The sequence below is a fragment of the Chaetodon auriga genome, chromosome 8 (genome assembly GCF_051107435.1).
Source record: "Chaetodon auriga isolate fChaAug3 chromosome 8, fChaAug3.hap1, whole genome shotgun sequence".
Classification (NCBI taxonomy): Eukaryota; Metazoa; Chordata; class Actinopteri; order Chaetodontiformes; family Chaetodontidae; genus Chaetodon; species Chaetodon auriga.
The window spans coordinates 27,031,935-27,053,928 of NC_135081.1; the positions used below are offsets into that span (position 1 = coordinate 27,031,935).

General features: G+C 44.2%; 4 protein-coding genes across 5 annotated transcripts in view; 2 read left to right on the top strand and 2 right to left on the bottom strand.

The window, feature by feature from the left end:
* The window catches only part of LOC143324539 (uncharacterized), a 69,537-nt gene extending 54,070 nt beyond the window's left edge, over positions 1 to 15,467 (bottom strand). The window contains exons 1-2 of the mRNA XM_076737117.1: positions 14,385 to 15,467; positions 11,942 to 13,385 (exon numbers count right to left, since the gene is read on the bottom strand). Of these exons, the coding sequence (XP_076593232.1) occupies positions 13,051 to 13,385; positions 14,385 to 14,451 (402 nt within the window). The 5' untranslated portion in view covers positions 14,452 to 15,467 and the 3' untranslated portion in view covers positions 11,942 to 13,050. The remainder of the gene's footprint in view (positions 1 to 11,941; positions 13,386 to 14,384) is intronic.
* Positions 356 to 7,127, bottom strand: eaf1 (ELL associated factor 1). Its single transcript, XM_076738079.1, has 6 exons — positions 6,868 to 7,127; positions 5,764 to 5,858; positions 5,023 to 5,159; positions 4,546 to 4,718; positions 4,141 to 4,362; positions 356 to 3,840 (listed from the first exon to the last, which is right to left on the bottom strand). Exons 1-6 carry the CDS (start codon positions 6,968 to 6,970, stop codon positions 3,791 to 3,793), a joined length of 780 nt encoding a protein of 259 aa, XP_076594194.1. The 5' UTR covers positions 6,971 to 7,127; the 3' UTR covers positions 356 to 3,790.
* mettl6 (methyltransferase 6, methylcytidine) lies at positions 7,355 to 11,706 on the top strand. Its single transcript, XM_076737116.1, has 5 exons — positions 7,355 to 7,879; positions 8,205 to 8,339; positions 8,590 to 8,760; positions 9,058 to 9,199; positions 9,714 to 11,706. Exons 1-5 carry the CDS (start codon positions 7,565 to 7,567, stop codon positions 9,866 to 9,868), a joined length of 918 nt encoding a protein of 305 aa, XP_076593231.1. The 5' UTR covers positions 7,355 to 7,564; the 3' UTR covers positions 9,869 to 11,706.
* A 474-nt stretch (positions 15,468 to 15,941) lies between the features above and the next one.
* LOC143325010 (asialoglycoprotein receptor 2-like) lies at positions 15,942 to 19,352 on the top strand. Of its 2 annotated transcripts, XM_076737859.1 has the most exons (6): positions 15,947 to 16,205; positions 16,792 to 16,884; positions 17,036 to 17,275; positions 17,442 to 17,593; positions 17,716 to 17,825; positions 18,487 to 19,352. In XM_076737859.1, exons 1-6 carry the CDS (start codon positions 16,127 to 16,129, stop codon positions 18,665 to 18,667), a joined length of 855 nt encoding a protein of 284 aa, XP_076593974.1. In that variant the 5' UTR covers positions 15,947 to 16,126; the 3' UTR covers positions 18,668 to 19,352. The 2 variants fall into 2 exon arrangements, with proteins under 2 accessions (XP_076593975.1, XP_076593974.1); XM_076737860.1 differs by lacking the exon at positions 17,716 to 17,825 and having other exon boundaries at positions 15,942 to 16,205; positions 18,487 to 18,559.
* The last annotated feature ends 2,642 nt before the right edge of the window (positions 19,353 to 21,994 follow it).

The following is a 21,994-nucleotide window of genomic DNA, read 5'->3' on the forward strand; positions in this document are numbered from 1 at the left end:
GTCTTTACTCTCCTGAGTATAAAACCTTTAACGTTGGGGGAGAAGGAAGCATCTGGAGACACCTGGAGATAGAAAACGGCACTCGTCCTTTAATCTGATTTCCCATATAGAAAAACACAATCGTGCATTTTTTCCTGACTTTTCTCTAACCTCAGATTCTTTCTTGTGAAAAAACTGTTTACAGGCCTCTAAAAATGATCCATATTAAACGATCTGAGAGGAGAAACCACTCCGACGAGGAAGGAAACATGGCTTCACGCTGAGCGTTAAAACCAAAAGGTTCAAGAACCAGTTAGGTTTTCTTCTGCAGCCAAAGGTGGAAAATGTTTGGATTGCTGGATTTCATCTTTTTTAACAGTCAGCTGAGTCTTCACTGTTTAATATTGTCTTCACTGTCAACTGCTGGCATGAGACGCTTGTGGGAGTAAACTCACAGCTTCACTGTAAATTAAAAGGAATCAGATTTATCGGCACTCGATAAGAAAAAGAGCGAATTCTCACAGTGAAGCAGGAAACATCCATTTTAAATACCTCTGCACACTTTTAATACACGTCAAATTTGTACAAACATATTTCACATAAACACGACAACGAAAGCACCAAATACAACAAAGTCCGTTCAGAGTGTGTTACAGAGTTCGTGGAAAGTGTGCGCTCAGAGTCCACCTGCTTCATTCAAGTCAACGTCCAGCGGACGGCGGTGTGCACCGTGAGGTCCCACAGCACACCGGTCCTTCGCGTGTCGTGGTTTCCAGTGCTGTGCGGCGGGTCGGTAACTGCTCAGACACCTCAGAGCTCACAGTCATCTCTGTTCTGCTCTGTGAGCTCATGAAGCAAAGACGAGCCTCGTCTACAGAAGCCTTCAGCTACGATATAAAACACCAACAGCAGGCTTCGTTTCCAAATGCCACACGACCGTTTGGGTTTCATGAAAAGTGTCTCAAGATGCCAGAAAACGATGTGATATTTCATACTGTGAGTTAATTTGGGCCAGAAAGCATTTAAAGCAGCAGATGTGCAATGACTGACGCAGGCTGCCAGTGACAGACATCAGTCCTCCGCTCAGCCTGAAGGTGGCTGGATGCTTGCATGCGTCACAATGTGCCAATGGCTGAAGTTTGTCCACCTCAACATGTTAAACAGGAGAGATAAGAAGCTGTCAATCAAACACAAGCTTGATGAGCCCGATATGTAAATATTTGCTGGTTTCAGTGAAAGTTAACTGAAAATCTTTCAGTCGGTTGGAATACGTTTGCTTGGTCTGTGTCATTATATTCTGGCATCTTTGAGACCAAACGGTTGATCTGTTCATTAAGAAATGAGTCGATAATGAAAATAAGCTGCAGCCAGACGCTCTGGATGCATGAAGAGGTCAATGAACAGCAGGTAAAACAGATGAAAACACCTGTGAGCATCATGAAAACAATTTAAATTTGACCATTTTCTTAAAATACACCAAACTTTGTATGAAAACAATCAGATTCTGAACGTGAACTCTTTGCTCCAGAAACATACCGTGAACTGAAATCAAGTCTTTGCATTTTGCAGTGAAACTCTGTGGTTGAGTTTTTGACTGGCAGCCGTTGCATTAATAACGATAAGCAGCGACACAACCCGTCTGAGATGAGGGCAGAATGAACACACGGACACACGGACACGTGAACGCTCCTGCTGTCCGCACACGGACACGTGAACGCTCCTGCTGTCCGCACACGGACACACGGACACGTGAACGCTCCTGCTGTCTGCACACGAACACACGGACACGTGAACGCTCCTGCTGTCTGCACACGAACACACGGACACGTGAACGCTCCTGCTGTCCGCACACGGACACGTGAACGCTCCTGCTGTCTGCACACGGACACACGGACACGTGAACGCTCCTGCTGTCCGCACACGGACACGTGAACGCTCCTGCTGTCCGCACACGGACACACGGACACGTGAACGCTCCTGCTGTCCGCACACGGACACGTGAACGCTCCTGCTGTCCGCACACGGACACGCGGACACGTGAACGCTCCTGCTGTCCGCACACGGACACGCGGACACGTGAACGCTCCTGCTGTCTGCACACGGACACACGGACACGTGAACGCTCCTGCTGTCTGCACACGATGAGGCGCCATTCGACTCTTTGGCATTTTGTGACATATTCACCTTTAATTCCAAACTGACGTGCTGTAAGGCATGAAATGGTCCTATAATATCAGTATTTCACGACAATGTTGGATCAAAAATAAGATATTCTCTGTTCAAACACGACGACGCGACTCATACAACAAACTTTAAACAATTAGTGGTCATTTAAAAAGAAAAAAACGGAAAATAAAGCTTTTTTTCTCCTTTTCCAGAATGAATCCTGTACAATCTGCACCTCAGAAGTGTTTCAATGGATATATGAAGTTTGGTTATCATCATTATTGATGCCCACGCCTCAAATCTAGACCCTTCTTTTAGCTTTGATGAACTTAACTCATTAAGTTCAACTGATTAATGACTGTGGAGGGTTTAATATCATCAGTAACTCTCTGAAAACAGCTGTAACTGGTTACACTGTGAGTCACTGATGATCCAGAGTGTGATGATGGAGATCCATCACTCTGCCTGTAGTGTATACTCAAACGGCGGCCTGCACTTTTATCTGCTAACACTGCCAGTAACAGCTCGACTGGGACTTTCAGCCCTTTCAGCTCAGTGTCTTTGATTCTCCAGCGACAAACAGAAGCGATGTTTGAGTTTTCTGGACTCTCATCAACAACTGCAGCCAGATATTTTCCTCTGGACACCAAACCAGAGCGAAAGGGAGAGAAATACTGGACTTCTATTCAACTGTCTGTCCTCAGCTCTGCATTCAGTTAGTTTTTGAGTCTTTTCTGCCCCCTAGTGGCAAAAAATCACTGCAGAAATCATTACAGAGCAGCAACCTGAAGGTTAATTCAGCCAAATTCTTTTTCTGACTGTCAACAAATCCCATTAAAAGGCCAAAACCAGCAGTGAATGTATCTGCTAACCAGTACTGAGAAGGAGAAACACTTGATGAAAACTACAGTGAGCAGCTGTTTAAGGAAACCAATGGTTTCAAATGTATTTGTTTTTATAGATTAACGTCTTCAGAGCTGCAGACGGGAAGTTTTGGTCTACTCTTGGGATTTGTTGGCAATAACTTAATCTTATCCTGTAACGAAGGTCATCAAGCTTGACGTTAATCAGCCGTTAGTTATTCTGATCAGTGAAGGTGAGATTCATTTGTTTAAACGACGACTGAGAAACTACAGTCGACACTCGTCCAGCTGACGGCTCACACGGACAGACAGACTGATGTGTTTGTTCTTTGATTTGTTGTTCACGCTCAGGCTGCAAAAACCGATAAAACACGGAGACGCTTCCACAGCCGTCTCTGATAAACCAGGCGAGAGGAAGAGGGGCCACGGCTCGAGACTCTTCCTCGTCTTTCCGTGAAGACAAAACCCAACAAAGACAGATGATACAAGTAGATAAAACTAGCTGCTCTAAGTACAGAAAATATGTGTGTGCACTCTAATATATCATCTCTCAAACCTCTCGAGTAAAAGTTGTTTTTCTAAAGTTTTGCTTTACAAAACAAAATATACATCTAACAAAAATACACTCTTAAAGTTCCAGGCTGGCCAGCTTTCAGGATATACTAAGATAAGATAGAAATACAGTCAAACCGAGTTATACAGCTGGGGTCAGCCATCACAGCAAAGGAACAGGTGGAGAGGAGGAGGAGGAGTGTGGGGAGGAAGACTGACCAGCAGAGAGATCAGTCGTCGTCACTGTCGCTGCCCGACTCGCTGAGCTGAAGGTCGTTTCCTGTGAAGACCAGAAGACAAACGGATCAAACACTGACGCTGAGGAGGAATCTGACGACGTGTGTTTACGCGCTGGAGGGACACCTTCACCTCCACCTTTATTATAACACTTAATCCTGGATTATGAGTGATGAGCTGCGTTTGAAGCCGTTATAAACTGCATTACATCCGTATTACTGCACCAAACCAACTGTCAGGTTTTGTTGTGAGTTTTGAGTCTCTGGGTGGACTCAGCAGGGATGAGGTGGACAGAGACGGACAGAATAACAGAGGAAGATGAAAGCCTAATGGAGACACTCACGGAGTGTGTTCATGAGCTGGTTGTTGCCCTGCTGCCGGTCGGCTCCTCCGTTGGCCACCGGGTGGCGGTTGGGGGAGGTCTGGCTGAGCGGTCGGGGGGCGTCGTGCTCGCCGTCGCTGCTGCTGCTGTCGTCGCCGCTCCCCGAGGCGCTGGCCGAGTCGGAGGAGCTGCTGCTGCCGCTGCTGCTCATCTGCTCAATGACCTCCACCTCCGCTCGCAGCTCTGCAACAGCACGGGGTGAACGTTCAGACGCCTGCTCGTTTTATTGAACCCTCCCTCGTTTCCACTGCTCCGTTTAGCCAAACATTTGTCAAAAAACATCATATATGTGATTTAAAATAACACTTTAAAATGTTCCGTGAGTTACGGTGAAGTCTGCACCGAGGCCGCGGTCGACCTCCTTACCTCTCTTGATGTCATCGAGCTGAGGCTCTGGGGAGGGGTTATCCTTAGAGGGAGACGGGGAGGTCTTGACCCCGGTCCCGGGTTTGGTGGGGGCCCTGAACTGAGAGCTGGGCTGGCTGGAGCGCACCGACTGCTGCTCGATCCGGGCCTGGATCTTACTGCTGCCCTCCGCCCTGAAACACACAGAGCCGACGACCCTGCTATAAAACCCGTCTGACCTTCAGCAGATCAGCAGGTGAACTTCAGTGAAGAGCTGAGACCCAAAATGCTGTAAAAGTATGTTGAATTTGGTGTAGTGATAATTAACGTCCACAAGATGGAGCCAAAAGATGTCAGAGGACAGTTTTGAAGCATCAAATGATTGAAGATGACGAAAAAAAGACGATAAAATGTGAAATGTTGAGTATTAATACGTTCATTCAGTTCACAGTGAACACAGAAGCTCAGTCGGCTTCACTCTCCTCTCTCCACACTCACCGGGTCTTCTTGACCTGGATGCTGCTGCTCAGCTTCTCCAGTACGAACTCGCCGGTGTCGTGGTTGATGATGAGCACGCAGTCCTTCTGGTACGGCCGCTTGTTTCCTTTGAATACCGTCATGGGAGGCGTGGAGCCCTGGAAGCACAACGACAGGCTGAACACGCGCTGCATGTGTTCACCTCAGCTTCACTGATTTCTGTAAAGTACTCTGAAAAACACTTCACAACATTTACAGTCATGACTGAAAACTGAACTGAAGGACAAAAAAAACAAGTGTGTACTACAGTAAAAATAGAGGACAGCGACCTATTATAGTGTCTCTTTTCATGTTTTTATGAACAAAAGTTTTGTTTTACAAAGGCTACAAAAGGTTTTTAGGCTGATTTCCAACCTTCCAGACGGCAACAACAAATCAACCTGCAGTCATTCGGCTTTTGTAAGTGGCAAACCATCACAGTGGACATTTAATCACCTCAAAGCTGCGTTATCACAATGTTTTAATGCAGCTGACAGCAGGGACGCTTTGAAAACTGCTTTAACATCCAAACAGCAACATCTTTAATTCACAAAACGATGAAATTCATAAAAAAAACCTTTTGAAAACATGGACATTTGCTCAGTTTGGGACGGATTTCCTGACAACACACAGCAGCGTGTGACCTCTTCAGCAGTTCATGATCAGTTAAAGTGTCAGTTTGTATGATGTTAGAAAAAAAGATGTCCTGTTTTCCAGTCTTACCGGGATGTGAGGCAACGTTATGGTGACTTCATCGCCTTTCCCGACTTGGAGCTCTCCCTCGCAGCTCGTGTCGATCGATGCCGGCTTGAAGTCATCTGAAAAGGACGATGCAGAGGTGGACGTTAATCAGGAGGACAGAAATCAGACGTCCCTGCCGTGCAGGACACCTGGATGCTGATCAAAGCGGGCGATGCAAAAGAGGCAGAAATGAAGAAAAGGTTTGCACACGCTTCTGAAGCTTGGTGTGTGTGCAATGTAGAGCCCGGCAGATGATGTATATTTAAGGATGAGATTTCAATTTGAAGGTTTAAAAGTCTGATAATGATGCATGAGACAATGTTCTTCTGGTGACCGTCAAAAATAAACTGTGGTGAAAAGTATAAAACAGTAACTCTCCTTTAATCCACCTCAGACATGGTGACGTGTCTGTAATGTCATTTCTACGTCATTTTCAGCCGCCACATGTGGACAATTCAACGCCCATCCACCTGCTTTAGTCCAGTCCTGGTGCTCCAGATCAGTGTGACGGTAGCTCTTCACTGCTTAATGTTGCACACGGAGCTTGTGATGACTTCATCACTATGACGTTTTCAGGTGCAAAAAGCTGTTTCTTATTGTTCATAAAACTTCACACAACCGGAACAAATTATTTAGAGTGAATCAATTCTCTAATTTCTCTGTCAAACTGGTTTTTATTCATGATCTTTGAAGACAGACACACATGTACAGAGGACAACCTCAGTAATCTGACTGAGGAGCACATCCAGCAAACAGGCAGCGATGCATGCAGGGATTTACTCTCCTTCATGTCAGCAACAGTATCAGTTAAACAAATATCGATAGAGTATAATACGTGGTGACACTCCAACTTATTTATAACCACAAAGGAGAGTCGATGGCTGCTGCAGCGTTGAAGCAGTGGGCGTAAAGACGGTCATCTATGCAAATGACTTAATTTCCTTATCCACGTAATTGGCTCAGTTGTGTAAGAGACAGCCTCCTCGTCCATGTGAGCTCGCTAACCCCACACAACACTTCATTTTACACTCTGCGACCCTTCAGGACGAACTTTTGTGGGACACAAAACGCGGTTCGTTCACTCACATCTGATAGTGTGAAAGGAAGATTTTGGCCTCTTCTCAAAGCTTTCTCCGAGCTTCAAAACGTGCTCCTCTTTGTCCAGCAGCGGATTCGTGCTCCCGTTCATGTCTCGGTTTGTTTTCAGATGAATTCACATTTATGTAAAATATTCCGCAGAGCAAAAATACATCTGGTAACTTCGGGGAGATCAGAATAAGAAGCCAACTATCAGACAAAGTTAGCCGACTCAGCTAGCCTTTAGCAAAACATCCCTATCGTCACTCTGCCGCTCCTCTTCTACCTGTGGTCCGGCGATCAAATCTAACCGGTTACCAACTGTGTTTTCCAATAAAATATAATACCTGTTAACAAATGAATCACACATCAAATTAGATAATTACGAATGATAATATACACTGTAGTTTTATTGGTAGGTAACGATGATAATATTGGCGCCACACGGTAAGAAACGGAAACAAATTGTTAGTGTCGTGCTACACGGAAGAATTTTAATAACGGACAAGATGGACGTCAACTGTCGAAAAGTGTAACCGGCCGCTGTATTTTTAAAACCAAAAGTTAGTTTTAGCGTTATTTATCGTCTGAAGAACTGAAGTTGCTGTAGAGATTGTTGAAATGTTTGCTTTCACACACATGGACGATTAGTAAGTTTCCTGACAGACAGTGAGAAGCAGAAAATCAGAGACTTTCTAACGGCATCATGGCTCTCCCGAAAAATGAAGGTTTGCCGGGTGATATTAAGCTGGAACCAACCGAAGAAGAAGTGGTGTCAAAAGGCGAAATGTCTCCATGTGTCCCCGCACAGACCAAAAGCTCTACCGCCCGAGTTTTAACCCCGGAGGAGCGGGACAGACTGAGCGGTGAGCGGACTCTGGTGTCCGACTTCAAACTGATGAAGTTGGAGAAAGACGCTCAGAAAAACTGGGACTTGTTTTATAAGAGAAACACGACGAACTTCTTCAAGGACAGACACTGGACCACCAGAGAATTTGAAGAGCTGAAGGCGTGCAGAGAGGTGAGGAAGAGGGCACACAGTGGGAGTGAGAAAACAGGACAACATAGCGAGAATTTTTATTGGATTTTTTTTTTTTTCTTGAGCCTCACTTGTAATTATCTTTATATTTGTTTAAGTAACGCGCTGTACAACGTTGAATATGTCCTTATGGGTTAAAATAGCTCTGACACGTTGTTCCACAAAGCTTCAGGAATAACAGGTGATCCAGTTATAAAAGATGCATTTCTAAACTTGCTCCTTTCAAAGCTCAGTTGGCAGAATGTGTCACTCAAGGGACACTGTAGAAAATGTAGTCAGTTCTGTCTTTGTCCACTCTGGTTTGCAGTTTGAGTCCCAGAGGCTGGTGCTGCTGGAGGCCGGCTGCGGTGTAGGAAACTGCATCTTCCCTCTGCTGGAGGATGACCTCAACATCTTTGTTTATGCCTGTGACTTCTCACCGCGAGCTGTTGAATTCGTCAAGGTAAGATGTCAGACTCGAGCTTCCACCGCCGCCTGCTGAGCAGTTCTGCTGCAGGTTTTGATGGTTCAGTGCTTTCCTGAAGGACTCCTCCAGGAAATTTTGGCAATCAGTAACAAGGCTCCGATGTTTAGGCCACCACTTTCTCAAAAATATGGCTGAGCTGAAAGCTAAATATGAAGCAGGTCAGCAAATGTCCTCCCAATGATGACACAATAACAATAATACAAATAAAACCGCTTTCTCTTTACAGCAAAACCCTCTGTACTGCCCTGAGCGCTGCTGTGCCTTCCAGTGTGATTTAACTAAAGATGATCTGAGGGAAAACGTGCCTGAGGGCAGCGTGGACGTGGTCACGCTCATCTTTGTGCTGTCGGCCGTCCACCCTGACAAGATGAAGCTGGCTCTGCAGAACATCAGCAGGGTGAGAGCAGAGACAGCCAGGTGGAAAGACTCCTGCAGGGTTTCCCTTTACTAATTTGATTATTTCTCATTAACTCTGGGAGACCTTCTGCCTGAAATACATAATCATTGACATACATGCCTAATATTCACATAACCAAGAGTGAGTTCAAAGAAATAGCACAAAAATTGATTGAAATGAGTTTTTTTTAATGTGGCTGCCTGAGGTCGAGGCAGTAACTCACAGCCCTCTTATGGCAGCCCTAATACAAACATGCCCAGATGGTGTCATGTGATGTAACATACGTGTGGCTTTAAGGTGCTGAAGCCCGGAGGCATCGTCCTGTTCAGGGACTACGGCCTGCACGATCACGCCATGCTCCGATTTAAAGCCGGCAGCAAGCTGGGGGAGAACTTCTACGTCCGCCAAGACGGCACCAGGTCCTACTTCTTCTCTAAAGGTCAGGAAGTGACATCAGGAAAGTCGCTTTTATGTTTTTGTCACTGAGACTGAAGATAGTTCGTTAGAAAGGGATATAGATAGGCTGCTACTGTAGATAGATCGATACTGTCTCCATGTGGGTGGACATATTCTATAGTTAGATATATAGAACATTTGTTGTTGACTTATTGATGAGCTTTACAAACAAAGTGCTGAGCCTGCAACTATCAGTGAGCTAGTTGTCACTAGTTTTAAGAGCTAATAGATCTTTGGCTGCCCGGGGATGGAGAGAGCAAACTAGAAGTTCTTGATTGAATTATTCAACAGGTCGACGGTTTATTTTGTGACTCATGCAGCTGTTTGTACAGAAGCTACAACACGTGAAGGACGCAGCGACAGACGAGTCAGTACTGAAATCTTTCCTGTGTGTGGAGGCTCTGCTCATGTTTCATGACCTTTCAGCAGGAAACAGCTCAGCCGTCCCTCGGCGTCTTCTCTCCCTCTGAACCCTCATTCTGTTCTTCTGCTTCCAGAGTTCCTGTCTGAGCTGTTTGAGGAGACCGGCCTCCAGTCGATTGCTAACGACTACGTCCTGAGAGAGACGGTCAACAAGAAGGAGGGCCTTTGTGTCCCCCGAGTGTTCCTGCAGAGCAAGTTCACCAAGCCCAGCCAATCACAGAGCTCCTGATGTCACACGGCCTTCTTATGTCGCCTCTTAAAGGCCTAAAGGTGCTGAGACACATAAGACTGAAATGTCCGGTTATTACTGTCTTTTGGACGATCTTGTAGCCTAAATGTGACCGAAGAGGGTTTGTGGTCTACACGCTGTCAGTCTGAACCCTTCAGACCATGAGGGAGATGCAGGTGGGTAAGGCAGAGTAATAATGCCTCCTCTCACTCACCAGCTCTGCCTTTCGCCCTTTGGCTCTCTGACATGTGTATTCATGTGGAACTGAATGAACATTAAGCACAAAACAGGTGCATGATTGTTCAAAGTCCTTCGCTGGCTAAAAAGTGAATCTTTGGTGGTTCAGGTCAGTTGAAACAAACGTTGCTCAACCTGCAGCATCAACGTGAGAAGCTTCTCTGTGAGCCTCAGACTTTTTCTCCTGTCAACAAGCCAGTATTTTGATTTCCTCAGATATTATATTTATGGAATCAGTTTGAATGTGATGAGTGCTTTGAACTGTTTGTCACCTTCCTGTTTGTTGCTCAGCTGAATTGTGTCATTTCACACTTAGTCTAAATTGACTCAGAAAGATTTGCTCACCGTGTAACTTCCTGACTGTGGTCCAGATTTAAAATAGTTTCTTTTCTGCTGTAACCCACAGAGGCAGATCATAACCAAACATCCAGATCATCATCTTGACTTTTTCAAAGTAAACTCGATCATCAGACATCCAAAACAGAACGAGAAATATCCGACCATATGTTGGTTTGTTGTTAATTAGCAGCTGATAATATGATCTGATCTGGAGTCTGATGTGTTCAGTGTAGATGACGTGAAGTCGTCCAGAGGTGTGCGCTGCTGGCAGGTTGAAGTGTAGAGAAACCAAAACGTCACTGATCGTCCGTGCTAGATGTCCTGCAGCTTTTTGACCACCTGTGTTTTCTCATGTTTTAGTTCGAAAACTTCACGAGCTGCGTGTCTGTTGAGCAAAGAGCCGTCAGGGCTTCTGTGATGGGAAGCATCGCTGCACAAAGACCTTAAAGAAAAGCAGAACCTTCTGCTGATGAGAAAATGATTTCACAGCATTCGTTGTACCTCTTATACATGGATGATAATAGTAATTGTTAAATGCCTGAAGAAGTGATTGTTTAGTTGTTCACACCACTCAGAAATACAAATATTTAGCTTTTTAAGTAGCACATGTATCTCTATAACACAGGGTTGACAGTACGGCTAAGTGAGACCACTGTGGCGAGCGTCTTGCGGCTTGCTCTGAATTTGGCTTCCTGTTCAGCCAGTGTACCACTCGCTGTTCACCTGGGGGACGAATCAGTCAGCGGAAAAGCACAAATTAAAAAAAGTGTGAAAACACCAGACGGAGAGATAAATGCAAAGAGCTGCGAGCCGACAGCATCAGTCAACACGTCTGAGGGGAAAGTAGCTTCACCTACACATGAGGTGAGGAGGTGGGTTTTGAAACATTACAGGACTCTGTTTCACACAGTCAGAGAAACCACCAGCCGTGAAGCTCACTTCAGCCTGAGCGTGCACCTTACTTTAAACATGGACTCAATGCTACGCTAACTGATGCAGCTTCCTGTCCTGTGGTTTGGCCTGTACAGCCCTCCGCCAGCACGATGACAAACAGCTGCGTGTTGAAATGCTGCTTTATTCTTGATGGAACGACGCAGCAGTGCAACTACAATCTCAGTCCTGATGGATTTCTGACAGTTTGCTGAATTAAACGATTTGTACAGAGAAAGAAAAGCAGCAGCGGTGGTTATGAACCAGATCTTAGTTAACAATTAAATGGGGTTTTCAGCACTGCTGAATGTGATTTAAACATCTGATTTTGTGGTTGAATCTCTCCATTTTGTAACTCGCCACACAGCTGGGTTCAGTTCTGCTGTTGTGTGTCTGTGATCTGTAGCTGAGGTTGTTTGACCCTCAGAAAACAAACTGCGTGAGCTGTTGATGCAGTTCGCCGAGTTCACGTCTTCTTACTAACTCAATCAGCTGTGAGTTCTGTGGTCTGTCAGCCTTCACTTCTGTGTGTGGCGTTTGATCCCTCATGACATCTTGACAGCACACGACCATCAAACATGTATTTCCATTTGGCTTCATGTTAATTTGACAGAACCAAATCATTTCAGTCTTTGTTAAATTAGGGATGGGCTACATGGATAAAATCCTGTATGAATTATGACAGAATTTTAAGGTCCTCCTGGTATACAAAGCCCTAATGGAGCAGGATCAAGCCACATCACTCGCTGCCTCGTTTATTATCTGCCTTCAAGATCTTCAGCCTCTCAGTAGCTGTGACTTCCTGATACAGATCTGAAACCTTTGTGTATCTGTTTTTCCTGTATTCTACTATTTCATTCTATGGTGTTATGCATCGTCTTTATTTTTATTTTCAGCATTTTTTATTGTTAAAGTGGCTTTTATTCTCCATCTGAGTTGACTTATCTTCATTTTTTTATTATCTGTTTTTATGTCCATTCTGTCTTTTCTATGTAAATCACTCATTTGGTGCTTGAGATTTCTTTCTTGTGAAGCACGTTGAGCTGTGATTCCTACACAAATAAAGATGAATCATTATTATGATACACTTCTGGAAAATCATTTGAGAAATCATTAACAGATACAGTGTCTGTTTTTAGTAAAACCTGATGAAACAAAGTGAATCGTTACATTCATGCAAAAATCCAAAAACCAATATTCACAACACAGTACAGCTTAACACAAACAACAGCTTAACACGGCAGAATGACAGATTTATATAGATTGGACATGTCGTCGTATCGCCGTCCTTAAAAGACATCAGTGTGTCCAGACAGGAACTCGTGTTCTGATTTGCCAACAGTAAGAAACTGAACCTGTATCATCAATATGAAATGATCTCCTCAGTAGACCTGATGCTTCTTCACTGTCAGCAGAAACTAGTATTCAGCAAACAACACAATTAATGATGAACTGAAGTAAAACAATGGTCCTGTTTGGAGTTTATATGCCAAGAAGTCTTGACTTGTTGTCATTGTGTAGGTCTGTAATCTGCTGAGCAAAGGCCACTAAAGCAGCTGCAAGAGATGATGAATAAAAAGACAAAAATAAGCTGTTGTTTACTCCTTTGACTTCCAATGAGCTTTGTCTAAAGATGCTTTTGGAAAGCGTTCCAGTCATGAGAGTGATCCTCCTCCTTAACCTTGGACAGTGATCCAGATGAAATGTCCCATGGCTGTGGCTTTGTTCTCACATGTGGCCTTGCACTGAAACTGGCCGCTGTCCTCCGGTGTGAGGTCGAGGATCTCTGTCACGACCTGTCTGCGTCTCATGGTGCTGTTAGAGATTTGAGTCTCGTTAACCGTGGTGAAGTACTTCCTGGGGTCGATCAGCTCGCTTTGCTGATACCACACGACATGCAGCAGGCCGCACTGCTGGAAGTCATAATGTGCCTCACATGATAGTTTGACCGATGAGCCAATGGCAGGAGTGATGGTGTTCTGCTGGTAAAAGACCTGAACGGTGTCGGTATCTGCAGCACAAAGGAAACAATGTGGAAGACAAACCAAAAGACGCCTTGTTTCAGTCTGATAAACTCATTCATTTAGTAGCCAGTTAGCTTAGCTTAGTTTTAAAACTGGACATGGGTCTATTTAATGTTCTTATTGTAATTTACATTCACATTTATTGTCAAGTGAGCTGATGCTGCTGCTACACCAGGAGAAACTCTGCTGTTCTGGCCCTGAAGGATCACCCCGTGGACACAGCTGTGGCCCTCACTGCTAACAGACCCTCACACTGACACGTGTGATGAAAAATGTTTGTTGATTTAGTGGAAGCGCTGAAGAAGACAAGACTTCAGGCTGCTGATGTGTCTCGATCGATCGATTGTGAGCTCCACATTCAGCCTCACTGTGAATCCACTGCATTTGAAAAACACATGATGAGGCGAGGACAAGTTTCTGCTTCCATGATGAGCAGACCGTTTGTATTCAATTCAATTCAATTCAATCCAATCCAATTCAATATTCCTTTATTTGTCCCGCTCGGGGAAATTCCAGATTACAGCAGCATCAGTAGAGCAGATTAATATAAGAAGTGCACACAAATTAGAAACAACATCAGAATATATACAAAGAATGAGAATTTTTAAATAAAAATAAAAGAAAATTGTAGGAAATTGTAGATAGTATTTACAGACTGTTAATACTGTATTTGTGCTCCATCCACATAAAGACCACGACGCAGCCTCTGCGCGCTACGATGACTTCCAAGTTTTAGAAATGATAGCCTTTAAAAGCCTTTAAAAAGCTTTTAAAAGCTGTTAAAGGCTTTTAACAGCTTTTAAAGGCTGTACTTTGTTCCAAACTTGGTTTTCCTTCAAACCAGGAAACCACTTCAGGTGAACGGTATTAACTGTGTTTCTCTGCTGTGTTACTGTGTGAACTGTGATAAAACCCCGTGAGGTTTTCTTCTGGTGAAAATGAAGAAATGTGTGAAGAAGCCCACAAATCAAAAGTTGTCCACTAACCTTCATCCTGAGCAGAGGAGCCACACAAACTCAGCAGAACAAGCGCAGGCAGAGTGAGCCAAGCCATCCTCCAACACGCGCGCACTGAGGTCACACTGGAGGTGGACACGAAGTCCACAGCACGAGCTCAAAATGGCAGCAGCAAGCTGAAAATATCACGCAGTTTCTGATCTCCCGTGCACTGATCTGCATGATGCGAGCGAGCGCGCGTGCGTGCGTGTGGGTGGAGAAGACGCATCTCAGCAGCAGTTTCCATCCCCTCTGACCACCTCAGACTCTGCTCACCTTCGACATCCGTTCAAGACTCGAGCTGTTTCCAGCGCGGCGCGTCACACAGTCACGTGTGTGTCCTGAATGCTGCGTTCCGTTTCTCGGACCACTTTATTTTGACATCTGGGCAGTTTCTGCATTACTGTGTGTCTGTATTCACTGAGCAAAGAGCTTTATGCTCTAAACCACTCGGGCCGTGATTTCTTACATGTTCCTGAAGCTGATGTTCAGATTTAGAAATGCTGCATCGTAACTCAACTTCACAACATTTTCATGTCTCGTGCATCATTTTCCTGCTTTCCTGTCGCGGAGCCTCGTTTAATATCAGCTGTTGACGTCAAAATAAAGTTTGAGTTGGTCATCGTTATCAGAGCTGTTCAAAAGGTGAACTCCGTCACTCAGTGGCGTCAGATTGGATTTGCAAACCTTGACGGGTTTTTGAAGATTGCTCCATCTTTGTCGTTTACCACAACTCGTCACACACGGACGCTGGGTCGGGACCCCTTGGCGTCACATTTTAGGGCACCGGGTACCTTTAAGAGACAACCTGCCGGGCGGTCTGACTGACTTCTTCAGATCGACCCGCTCTCTGTCTCCAGCAGCACCACCACAGCCGTCTTACCATTACGCACGGCTGCGTCTGTTCCGCCAATTCCTCTCACCTCTCTGTAAACCGACCAATCAGCCGCGATGTCTCAGTCACCATTAGTCAATGTCAGAGTGTCGATGCTTCATCCGGAGAGCTCAAACTGAAAGCTCGTTGACATGAAATGATGACGACACGGGGGCTTGTTTGTCAGCTCGCTGCGTCGCCTGGAAACACAGTGACACAATCAGTGAAGGTGACGAACACCTCAAACAAACCATGTTTTACTGTTGAGTCACGTCTCTCACCTTCCATTTCATCTAATTCGCCCGCAGGTGGTCCAGAAGAGCGCGCGCGCGCCCGCTCCGAAGTGTGCGTCAGGTGCGCACGTTCTCACGTTCTTCTTCTAAAACATCAGTTTGTGTGTTGGATCTGGCACGTGGATGGTTTCTGGGTGTCCGGGTTGTTAATGCACACTTCCACTGAAACACCTTTGCACTGATTTTAACAATTAGCTGCGGTTTGTTGTCAGTAATCAACAAAACCGTCACTGACGCATCTGTTTCCTGCAGTTCCCGCTGAATTTGGTGAAAGGTGTCTTTGTCCAGTGTTATACCAACGTCCTCTGAGGACTGTACACTTTAATGCAAGGACTGGACCACTTCCCCCTACTCCTTTAAGCGTGTTATTGTCTGGCTGCTGTCACAACTTTAACGATGGCTTCCTTTTTTTAATCTGCAGTTTGGTGACACAACTGTCATTGTGTAATTGGCAGCCATAGATGGGCAGTGATGGATTTATACGCACACACCCAGAGAGAGGCAGCTGGTGAGATTTTTTAGCCGATGCTTGTAAGTCTAAGTTCAGCAGGGACCCTGTCTAAAGGATGGACATGGAAAACTACGTCAACGCATCAGTGGACGAAGGCAGGAATCGTCCAGAGGACAGAGGACATTCCCCTTCAGGTCAGAACAATGTTTTTCAACTTTTCTGGAACATTTTAGGTTTCCAGAGTGACTGCTGTGACCTCTGGCTTTTACATGTGTACTTCATGTAGGAAACTGTACATACTGTACATTAAGCAGCAATGAGACCGATATGTGTGCTCTCCAATCTTTAGAAATCAACTCGAGTGCTTTAAGCTTTTACAGATTTTAGTCACACAGCCCAATATCACAAATCTCAATTTGCAGTCTGTCCAGCAGACGACACCCTCTGTTCTTAGAGCCTCGATCCAGATTTAAAAAAGTCCTCCCCAAAAATAATCTAACAGGGTCAGCAGTCTGCTGTTTGTACTTACCTGTGTGTGTTTATGGGTTCATTAGCTTGAGATACATGTCTGTGAATTTAAAGCAAAGACTTCTTAAGCACTGTGATACTGTGGAGAGTCCTCGGCTTACAAATCATGACAATAAATGTCTCATAATGTCACACATTATAAGACATTTTACTGCGTCATATATCCAGCTTGTCGCAATGTCCCTGTAGAGTCATTAGCAGGAAGCTGTTGTTGCAGCGTTGCAGCTGCTCTGTGTGTGTTTTGTCCTGTAGGACGGTCGAGAGTCGTCTGGCTGGTTGGCGTCAGCTTCGGCCTGCTGTGCATCACACAGTCAGCTCTCAACATTTCTCTTCGGCTCAAAGGAAGTGAGTATCAGCCTGCACCTTCCACGTCGCACAGCAAAGGAAAAGTACACCAGCGGAGTGAAGCTCCAGGTTCAGAAATCAAAGCTTCTGCGATGAAAACTCGTCTGCAAAGCTTCCAGCAGGAACATCTGTCTGTCTCTTTCCTTCCCAGCTGGATTCTGTAACCAGTCTCACGTCATCTACTCGGACAATTTCACCCTGATCTCACCTGCTAACACCAGCGCCCTGCTGCAAGAGACAGACCGACTGACAACGGAAAACAGAGAGTTACAGGCCAACAACAGCTTCCTGGTCAGGAGTAACGACATGTTGAAGCATTGGCTCAGCAGACAGAAATATCTCATAATGCAACTTCAGGCTGAAAGAGAAAGGCTGTTGAAGAAGTTTTCTGGTGAGTGTTTTGTAGACCGATCCTCAGAAAGAGACAGTATATTCAGTGTCTCACCTCATCAGCTTCACTGATTTTTGTAAATATATGTTCATTCTTTTGTTCTGCCCGACCCGTCATGTCATTTCCTGTCCTCCATCACCTTCTCTTCCGTTCTGTTTCCGAGCAGAAACACAAATCCAAGCCTGTCCCCCGGGATGGAGCTCCTACATGTCCAGCTGCTACCAGCTGTCCACTGAGGAAATGAGCTGGAGACACGCCAAGGACGACTGTATGGTGAAAGGAGCTCACCTGGTGATTTTGAATGACGAATGGGAAGAGGTATTTATGTCTTTTTAACACATTTCTGCTACATTTTCCTGCGTCCCTCCAGGTTGTTTCTACTTTCACTGACTGTAATTTCACTGCAAGGATGAGCAGTCTTATCTTTTTTTCCCATACAGGGAGTTCTTCGTACTTTGGGAAGTTCAGCTGTGTGGATTGGCTTGTACGCTAAACAAAATGGTCAAATGAAGACGTGGACATGGGTGGACCAAAGCCAGCTGACTCACCCGTAAGGCCTTTCGAAGTCTAATTCTCGGGCCGTACTGTTAAGAATCACAAACCAACTCCTTTGCAAATGAGCGTGTGGGTCAAGAAAAACATTTGTCCACCAAAGTGTCCATGTTGAGATGCTTTCCATATTTTGGTATTAAAAAATGCCGACTGGAACTTCGGTCATGCCTGTCCAATTTGTCAAAAAAACAATATGTCACCCTTTGCATCAGTGTGAGTGATATTCACAGGAGAACAAGGCGAAACGACATCACTCTAGATGTTCTGTCAGTTGGATCCTGCAGCTTTCTATGAGGCATTAGATTCACAGCTTAGACTGAGCTCACCGGCAGCGCAGCACGTTTCATTTAGCAGACAGTCCAGCTGTGTAGGCTTCGGCCTCTTGGTCCTGGTGCTGTGCTTCACTGGGTTCAGGACAACATGTCAAAGTTTTCCAACCAGCCACTGTCAGCCCAACAACTGGTGATGGCTGGTGTATTCGAAGAGTTGGGCAACAGTGATCTGATTCTTCACTACGAGTGACGCCTTTCACATTGAGAGCTGTCACACGATTGATTAGAGGAGCTTTAAAGGTGTAACAGAAGGAGAGATGAGCTGCTGACAGCTGCAGTAAAAAAGATGATGAGTGATGACGGTAGATGTTTTGTGGTGTTTTGCAGAAACAGGATGCAGCAGGTGCCGAATTTCCGTTTTTACTGTACCTACTCTGAACAACACCCGCTGGGCTTTGACACCTGGGTCCCTGCTGCCTGCGAGGACCGACACCACTGGGTGTGTGAGAAGGACATGAAGTCACGAACCGTCTCCCTCAGACCTGAAACACTCAAACAACAACCATAAGGTTCCCTCGTCACCCACTGCAGGACTGAGAAATTCCTCTCTGTTACACACACACGCACACACACACACACACACACACACACACACACAATACATTACACTGTATATATACATTTTATTCACTGTTGACATTTCAGTGTGTTTATTATTATAATATTCCTCTGCTGAACATGATTTTATGGTCTATGTGAGCTTTTTATTACTGTGTTTAAAGGTTGATAAAGTTGTTGTGTTTTGATAAAACTTAATCTGTGATGTTGATGTTCACCCATTCACACACACACACACAGAGACACCCCAACGGCGCAGCATGAGGAGCAGTTTGGGGTTCAGTATCCTGCTTTAAGATACTCCGACATGCCGCCTGCAGGAGCCGGGGATTGAACCCACGACCTGCTGATTTGTGGATGACCTACTTTACACACCACAGCCAATAATATGACACAAAAATGGTCATGGAGGAAAAAACAAAACAACTGACCAGAAATGTAGTAGAAAATACACCATATACAGAAAACAGGGTGGAAAGCAGAAGTTTGAAATTAGAACCTTTAATTTTAATGCAGGATGTGAAATCATGAGGGAAGTAAAATAGCCTGACGATGCTGTTTTTAGAAGAAACTACTATCAAACAAATTTTGGAAAATATCCAGTCATCTTATTTTTATTTAGCTTTCATCTACAACAGTATCACATATACATTTGCATACAATTACTGTCTTTGTACACATTATATTTAAGTATTAATCAAATAAAAACAAAAATGCCTGCATTTCTGGAGCTTTCATGACTCAATTATTTTCTCCATCTGCTAAAGGAGGGTCTGGTTTCAGTCCTCTACGGGTTCCACACTTGAAGTACATCATCTGTTTAAAAGGTATTTCAAACCCTGTTCGATGGAAATGAGTTTTGAAATTCCATTACATGAATTTTCCTGTAGAGAACAAAGAGTTCAACATCGAACCTTCAGTCACGGCATCGTGAGGCTGATGCAGCATTGAGCTGATGTGTTTCTGTGGCGAGGAAGAGGAAAGATACTCTTCCTTGGTAAAGCCATGATGTCACCCTCAGTGAAAACGTGCAGTCAAAGACGTCTTGTGGTGTTGTTCATAGAAATGTCTTGTAATGATGCAAATTGCTCCTCTTTGTGGAAAATTGGCAGCCAGTTAAATGTTGTGTGTTCTATGAGGCCCAGACATTTAAAAAGGCTAAAGTAATATTTTAGAACTTAGTTTGGTGTTGAAAATTTGTGTTGAATGTATAATTTAAACTGTAAATAACAGTTTCAACACACGGGATGTCAGTAAGAGGTGAAATCTGTAGTAAATTCACACATCACTGCCAATATCAGAGCTGCTAGCTGCTTAGCCGCTCAACTAAAGTTCAATACACCATCACAACAGTACAAACAAGCCTAAAAGACTACAGCTAAGCTAGTAGCTCTGTGAGGCTACATAGCAGTGCTAAACACGAACATCAGCTAACATGATCACTGCGGTAATGCTAACATGCTGATGTGTAGCAGGTACAATGTTTGCCCTTAATGTGCTAGCATGTTAACATTTGCTAATTAGCACTAAGTAGCACACAGTGGTGGATGATGGGGAAATTTTCAAGCATTAAGTATAGGACAAACTGAAATTTTGACCTGATGATGGCGCTAGACGAAAACTCAGGAGCTCACCAAACTTACTGCAGCTCATCCTCAGGAATGCATGAATGTTTGTGATGGCAATCCATCCGATTCTTGTTGGACACTGCAAATCACGACAGTCATTAGGAAGCATCCTCTGGGAACCGTGAACGTCTTCATCAAACTTCTGCTGCTACTCACCTGCCGCTAACACCGAGTGCCGTAGTGCTACTAATGTTAGCTAAAGTTAGCTAATGCGAGAGAACAAATAACCAATTTTGTGGACATAAGCTAAAAATCAGATCACCTGGATGGCTGCATGTTTGAAGTGAGAGCTCGTGCTTTGAGTTATCACCTAGTGGCCATTTGAGGAACTGCACCTGTAACGCCTTTGCATTGGCTCAACAGTTAGCTCAGGTGCGTGCAGCTTATTTGATGACCGCTTGTCGTTCAGCATGGAGGCACTGCGTTAGCTGTTTTCCAAAACTTTCTGATACTATTCTGGTCGTCACCAGTAAACCAGACACACAAATAACTCCACTTCCTGTGTGCTTTTTTTAGTGCTGTCCTTTGTGTTGTCATTTTCATGATCATCTGTTGTTGTTATCTGTGGTCGGTTGCACTGCCGTCACTGCCGCCGTGCATCATAATCAGTCCGTATAAATTCCGAATGATAGCGTCGATATCCCATTCGAGACTGCCGCCATGAGAAGGATGGAGACAGGACGCCACGGCAGCTCACCGGCTGATGGAAGGAGCAGCAGAGAGGAGCACAGAGGAACCTCAGGTCAGAACATCTTTATGTCGTATATGTGTTATATCTTTTTGATATCCGTGCGTTATGTCCTCCATCTTTACTAAAGGACGTCTTTTCTGTGACCTCTGACCTTTGACATTTTTACTTTAGACAGGCAGCGTGTCATTTTGGACAAGATTAAGTGTTTCATTTCACGTTGTGGTTTCCAGCTTATTCATATATTGTTCTGATTTTGTGTAAAAATACAGCAACAAAAACATCCAGAAGACAAACATACCTGCAATTTGCCTACATGTGTTTTTGAGCTTCTTTTTAAAAGCCCCTCAGGATACATTTTTATAAAACTTTAACTCTTTTCAGAGACTTCTTAAAAAAATATACAAAATATTAATATATTGAACACACTACTGCACTTATTACACTTCAGTAGTATTTAAGTTGTGCAAAAGTCCAGCTTAAGTTGTATTATGTACACTTGACTGTGTTAAAATGGGACTATTTTAAGTATACTTAATATACTGCAAATATGCTAATGAATTAATATTTGCTCGTGCTATTGTTCAATTTAAAGTACAGCTGAAATACATTTATAATGTAATGAAATTTGCACTTTGAGTGTACATAAAAACATTAATAGACTACAAATACGCCTACGTGGGATACGAGTGTATTGTTAAATACTCCTTGAGCATTTCACTTTAAGTGTACTTTAAAACTAAGGAAACTGAAATATTTGGCAGCTCTTATTGTCTGATTCTGGGAAAATATTGGTCACTTCTTATTTTTGCTGTGATTGACAGCCTGATACAGCTCAGGGTGTTTGATCTGAAGATGATGATAAAAAAAAATGACCCTAGCATTGTCTGTCTGTACACTGACTGGCAAATACATATATACATGCAAACATATTTTGCAGTATTTAGATATACTTTATATA

Bases quoted from the DNA above. Each gene is read 5' to 3' on its own strand.
- eaf1 (XM_076738079.1), bottom strand. From the start codon at position 6,970: ATGAACGGGAGCACGAATCCGCTGCTGGACAAAGAGGAGCACGTTTTG. The intron at 5,160-5,763 runs GTAAGACTGGAA...TTGTGCTTCCAG, and splicing joins TAACGTTGCCTCACATCCCG to GGCTCCACGCCTCCCATGAC. The intron at 4,719-5,022 runs GTGAGTGTGGAG...TGTGTGTTTCAG, and splicing joins ATCCAGGTCAAGAAGACCCG to GGCGGAGGGCAGCAGTAAGA.
- LOC143325010 (XM_076737859.1), top strand. From the start codon at position 16,127: ATGGACATGGAAAACTACGTCAACGCATCAGTGGACGAAGGCAGGAAT. The intron at 16,206-16,791 runs GTCAGAACAATG...TTTGTCCTGTAG, and splicing joins CAGAGGACATTCCCCTTCAG to GACGGTCGAGAGTCGTCTGG. The intron at 17,826-18,486 runs GTAAGGCCTTTC...GGTGTTTTGCAG, and splicing joins CAAAGCCAGCTGACTCACCC to AAACAGGATGCAGCAGGTGC.
- mettl6 (XM_076737116.1), top strand. From the start codon at position 7,565: ATGGCTCTCCCGAAAAATGAAGGTTTGCCGGGTGATATTAAGCTGGAA. The intron at 8,761-9,057 runs GTGAGAGCAGAG...TGTGGCTTTAAG, and splicing joins CTCTGCAGAACATCAGCAGG to GTGCTGAAGCCCGGAGGCAT. The intron at 9,200-9,713 runs GTCAGGAAGTGA...TTCTGCTTCCAG, and splicing joins GTCCTACTTCTTCTCTAAAG to AGTTCCTGTCTGAGCTGTTT.